This window comes from Thamnophis elegans, chromosome 14 (assembly GCF_009769535.1).
Source record: "Thamnophis elegans isolate rThaEle1 chromosome 14, rThaEle1.pri, whole genome shotgun sequence".
Lineage (NCBI taxonomy): Eukaryota > Metazoa > Chordata > Lepidosauria > Squamata > Colubridae > Thamnophis > Thamnophis elegans.
The window spans coordinates 11,279,623-11,285,622 of NC_045554.1; the positions used below are offsets into that span (position 1 = coordinate 11,279,623).

Here is a 6,000-nt window from a genome sequence, read left to right on the forward strand (position 1 = left end):
CCTACCCACAGGGGAAAGTGTATATACTTAATGACAATATGATTCACTTTAATGGTGGTAAAATCAGATCCAGTCACGTGGTGCCTCAAGTTATGACCCCAATGACTTATGTTGGAAATGTTGTGGCCTACCAGCAGAGCTGGCAGCAGATTCAGACAGTGAGGGGGTTGGGGAGGACCATGGGCCAGTCCTGGAGTCTGGGGAAGGCTCTGATTAGGGCTCTGTGTCAGAGGCAGAGAGGGGACCAGGGCTGTGAGCATGCGCAGAGCTGCCAGACGAAGGGAACAGCTAAAGAACAGGGGTCGACTTGGGAGTAAGGCCACAGGTGGACGGTGAATGGCCCCTCCCAGAGGAAATAAAAGAGGAGCGAAAGGGGAGTGGAGTTTGCAGGAGACAATTAGTTCGCTTAATTGGTTCCTGACTCTCCAAGACTCCTTGCCAAGTTTTGCAGAATATCAGCCTGGCAGCTCTCCAAGCCAGAGAAGGTCTGTGACTGTAAATCCTCCCTTGAAAGACTTTCTGTTGAATGAGCAGAATTCACAGTCAATCAGAGGTGTTTTTGTCGAGACAAGGAGTTTGCCTCATGCTCTTGGGAAGCCTTGATCAGAACAGGAAATTCCGGTCCTTATGGCCATAAACTCAAAGACTACCTGTGCCCTGTCCACTCCTGGAGCATGCCCAGATAATTCATGGCCATTGCCATTTTGGTCTTCTTGAACTGTGAACACCCAGTTTTAACTCCACCTAGTTGCTTTCACCGAGCCTAACTTTCTCTCTTTCCTCCTGCAGAAACGGAAGATTTTGGTCACACTGATCGAGACGTGTCTCCCCTTGTTGTTTGCCGCCATCCTGATTGGCCTGCGCAATCGTGTCCATTCGGTCAACCACCCCAATGCCACCTTATACCACAGCAAGCAGGTGGATAGGCTGCCCAGGTTCTTCTATCATCGGCATTCGGGCGTCCCTTGGGAACTGGCATACGTCCCCTCCAACAACACGGCCGTGCAAAACATCGCCGAGAGGGTGGAGAAGCACTTGAAGATCAAAGGTTTGCGCGCACACACACACACACACACACACGACAGGGTAGTTTGGGTTCCAAGCTTTCCTCCTGGGTACGGAGGGAGGGCGTCTCTTGTCACTGAGCTGACGATGGGTTTTGCAATGTTAAAAATACTGCAGAAAATCAGCCCGAGTGTTGCAATAATGGGAGATGCACACAACTGAAAACGGGGTGGGGGGTGGGGAATGAAGAAGAAAGCACCGTCTGCTTCTCAGAATATTAGAACTCGGGGTCAGCCAGGAAAACTGTTCTGATCTTCCTTTTCTTTCCTTTCCTTTCTTTTCTTTTTCTTTCCCTTCCCTTCCTTTCCTTTCCCTTCCCTTCCTTTTCCTTTCCTTTCCCTTCCCTTTTCTCTTCTTCCTTTCCCTTTCCCTTTTCCCTTCGCTCTTCTCTTCCTTTCCCTTCTCTTCCTTTCCCTTTTTTTCTTTCCTTTCCTTTCCTTTCTCTTCCTTTCCCTTCTCTTCCTTTCCCTTCTCTTCCTTTCCCTTCTCTTCCTTTTCCTTTCCCTTCCCTTCTTTTCCTTTCCTTTCACTTCCCTTTTCTCTTCTTCTTTTCCCTTTCCCTTTTCCCTTCGCTCTTCTCTTCCTTTCCTTTCTCTTCCTTTCCCTTCTCTTCCTTTTCCTTTCCCTTCCCTTCTTTTCCTTTCCTTTCCCTTCCCTTTTCTCTTCTTCCTTTCCCTTTCCCTTTTCCCTTCGCTCTTCTCTTCCTTTCCTTTCCTTTCCCTTCTCTTCCTTTTCCTTTTTTTCTTTCCTTTCCTTTCCTTTCTCTTCCTTTCCCTTCTCTTCCTTTCCCTTCTCTTCCTTTTCCTTTTCCTTCTCTTCCTTTTCCTTTCCCTTCCCTTCTTTTCCTTTCCTTTCCCTTCCCTTTATCTCTTCTTCCTTTCCCTTTTCCCTCTGATCTTCTTTTCCTTTCCTTTTTCTTCCTTCCTTTCTCTTTTTCATTTCTTTCCTTCCTTCTTTCTTTCTTTTTCCCCTTTTTCTTAGGTTTTAAGAAGAAACTAGACAGTCCCTTATCTGAAACAGTATAGTCCCATCTTGAGCAGGGGGCTGGATTAGAAGACCTCCAAAGTCCCTTCCAGCTCATTCATTCATTCTCTTCTCTTCTAAATCATAGAAACCATCAAACGGGGGAAATCTACCGTTTTGCTTTGCAGATCAAATCCTGCATCTTGATTCCCCTTCCCCCCCCCAAAGAAAACCAAGTGAAATTGGAGAAAAGCTGAAATATTCATTACAGAACACGGTGATAGCCAAAAAAGGTGGTTATTAAAGACTGTCTTTACCACCTCAATTAGCCTTGGTGTAGGCAATCTATCGGTGTATAACTGGCAAACAAACCTACAGTTGGTTTCCTTGCCTGGCTTTCTGGTCTTCCAGAAGACAGGTTGGTCATGATTGACTCATGGTTGGGTTCAACCAAGTCTACGTTCTTCCTTCTCTTAATTGGGTTGGCCGTTCTTATTGCGATAATACTTTAACTTAAATATGGATCAGCGAATGTTATAATTAGCTTGGTTGGGCGTGGCGTAATCCAATCTTTCGATTATAGCGTAGCTCAGAGAGTGAAATCTCTAACTAAACCCACATGGTCTTGTGCAACTGACTCTCACTGTGAAAACATTGATTTCTTAAGACCTTTTATGACCTCTGGGCACCCAGGTCAGTTTTCCCACGCCCAATTTAACTTATGGCTGCTTCAATGTGGACACCTGACTTTTGATGACCTTATCATTCCGATGGTCTTCGACTTACAACAGTTCACTAAAGGGACCGTTTGAAGTTACAACGGCATTGAAAAAAGTGACTGATGGCCGTTTTTTACACTTACGACCGTTGCGGTATTTCCACGGGCGCACGATCATTATTCAGATCCTTGGCAACGGACTCAGATTTATGACAGCTCCAACTGTCCCAAGGTCACAAGATCCCCGTTTGGGACCTTCTGACCAGCCAAAAAAATCAACGGGGAAGCAACTGGAATGCTTCACTTAACGACCATGGCAAGAAAGGTCACAAAACAGGGCAAAACTCGCCAAGCCCTTAGCAGCAGAAAATGTTGGGTCCCATTGTGGTCGTAAGTCAAGGGTTTAACCTGCATTTCCAGAGGAATTCACAAGACTCACTGACTTATCTGAAGCCCTCTTAGCTACCGTATTTTTCAGAGTATAAGACTCACCTTTTTCCCCCCTCAAAAAAGAGGCTGAAAATCTGGGTGCATCTTATACACTGAATACAGCATTTTTGGCCTCTTGAAACCCTGCCCCCTTCACCAAAATGGCTATGCATAGCCTTTAGGAAACTTTTAGAGTCCTCTTGGGGACTGAGGAGGGTCGATATGTGCAAAAAATGGGCCGTTTTTTGCTCAATTTCGCCCCCCCCAGCCGCCAGGAGCACTCTATAAGCCTCCTAAAGGCTATGCATACCCCCCCCCTTTTTTGACAAAAAACGGGCTCATTTTTTGGGGGGGGAAAGGGCCATTTTTGCTTGTTTTTGCCCCCCCACCTCCCAGGAACACCCTACAAAGGGCTATTCATTCCCTTTTTAAAAAAACAGGCCTGTTCTTCAAAATCTTGGTGCATCTTATACTCTGAAAAATACGGTAAGTGCTTGATCATTTTGGCCACAAGGCATCTGAATGACTGAGCTGAAGGTTGAGAAAATCCTCTGTAGGTGATTGTATTATTGCAGCAAAGCTGTTTGAAGGGGCTGGGTGACAATAAGTTTTTAATCTCCTTGCTTCCTTTATTAATGTGGACATCTCTCATTAAACCTCTCGCAATTAATAGGGCTGGTTCTGCAGATTAGTAGCAGGTGGGGCTAGTAAGGAAAATAAGTCATCTCTAGGTGAGGAAATTTATTTCTTTATTTGCCAAACTTGTACAAGATAACAAGTATAGGTATGAACAGAAACATGAACTAAGGAAGGGAATCAGGGGTGAAATTCAGCAGGTTCTGGAGAACCGGTAGCGGAAATTTTGAGTCGTTCGGAGAACCGGCAAATGCCACCTCTGGCTGGCACCCAGAGTGGGGTGGGAATGGAGATTTTGCAATATCCTTCCCCCAGGAGTGGGGTGGAAATGGGGATTTTGCAGTATCCTTCCCCTGCCACACCCACCAAGCCACGCCCACAGAACCAGTAGTATAAAAAACGAGAATTTCACCACTGAGGTGAGTACAGATAAATTGGGACTGCAGGACAGGGACTGTAGGCACACTGGTGCGCTTATGCACGACCCCTTTACGGAGCTCTTAGGAAAGGGATGAGGTCCACGGTAGACAGTTTAAGGTTGAAGCTGTGGCGGTTGGAGGAGTCAGGTAGAACATTCCAGGCGTTGACCCCTCTGTTGCTGAAGTCGTATTTTCTGCAATCGAGTTTGGAGCGGTTTACCTTGAGTTTGTATCTATTGTTTGCCTGTGTCTCATTGAGGTTGAAGCTGAAATAGTTGTTGGTGGGTAGGACGTTGTAGCAGACAATTTTGTGTACTATGTTTAGATCGGACTGCAGGCGGATGCAGTTCCAGATTGACCAAGGCCATAATTTCAAGCTTGGTGGCATAAGGGATTCTATTGTGAGTAGAGTACATTGTTGGAAATGCCAGGGTTAGATGGACCAAGAATGGTTTCTGGTTGAGGAGCAAGCAGGCTTCTGACCAGGACATCGACCATCGATCCAGAGATGCTATGGGAGATACCTACAACGTCTACTTGTCACTCTGTGAGGCACTCAATCTGTTTTTGAGCCCAACTGTGGAGGAATGCTTTGGAGACATCTTATGGATGCAAAGATGCAATGCCCTTTCCACACACCTATGAATTACAGGAAGTCCTCGACTTGCAACCATTCATTGAGTGACCATTCAAAGTTTCAATGGCACTGAAAAAAATGACTTATGGCTGGTTTTCACACTTACGACCGTTGCAGCAGCATCCTTAGCAACTGGCTCATATTTATCACAGCGTCCTGGGATCAAACTTCTGGCAAGCAAGGAACCAGATGCACTTAACAACCGTGTTACTCCCTTAACAACCGCAGTGATTCGTTTTAACCACGGCGGCAAGAAAGGCTGCAAAGTGGGGGACAAACTCGCATCACAACCGTCTCGCTTAACAGTGGAAATTTTGGAGTCCCTTGTGGTCATCGGGTGAGGACTGCCTTTTACATGAAAATCAAAAGTCATCAGAGGTACCTGTGATGATTGGCAAGCTGCTACAGGCCAGTTCTAGGCCAAAGATGTGATGCTCCCAGTATCGGTGAGCTGGGAGGTATGAAAACTGTATAAATAACCAACTAACAACAACAACAACAAAGATTTAGCCTTCAGCCACAATAGGAATTGCACATCAAGCCTCTTCATTGCATCACCCAGCAAACGTCAACCAAACCTGGGATTCAAACAACCTACAAAGTTAGCTGTGACTCCTACAACAGCTAATAGAATACAAGTTCTTGCAAAGGAACAGGAAGCTCAAGTTCAAAGCCTAAGAGTGGGGGACAAACTTGCATCGCAACCGTCTCGCTTAACAGTGGAAATTTTGGAGTCCCTTGTGGTCATCGGGTGAGGACTGCCTTTTACATGAAAGTCAAAGTAAGTAATCAGAGGCACCTGTGATGACAGGCCAGTTCTAGGCCAAAGGTGTGATGCTCCCTGTATCGGTGAGCTGGGAGGCATAAAAGCTGAATAAATAACCAATTTAATGAATAGTTTTGCAGAAAGCTAGCCCCCACCCCTCTTTTAGAAGAATGAAATATCTTGAGAAATATTTAAAAAAGGCAGGATAAAATATTTCCCCTAGAAGAAAAATAAAAAGCTTAAGGGAGACAGAAACTTAGCTCCCAGCTTTAGAAATGCCGATTTGGTCATCCATTACTGCCTGCACCAAGATCTGGCTTTGAACAAAGGTGGAGTTACCCTATTTGACTTATATGCAGAGTACATC

The 6,000-nt window shown here is 45.6% G+C and overlaps 1 protein-coding gene across 4 annotated transcripts in view; it reads left to right on the top strand.

Moving 5' to 3' along the window:
• The window catches only part of ABCA3 (ATP binding cassette subfamily A member 3), an 88,269-nt gene that overhangs the window by 33,536 nt on the left and 48,733 nt on the right, over positions 1-6,000 (top strand). For all 4 annotated transcript variants that reach the window (XM_032230960.1, XM_032230963.1, XM_032230961.1 and 1 more), the window contains exon 3: positions 790-1,048. In XM_032230960.1, coding sequence (XP_032086851.1) covers positions 790-1,048 — 259 coding nt within the window. The remainder of the gene's footprint in view (positions 1-789; positions 1,049-6,000) is intronic.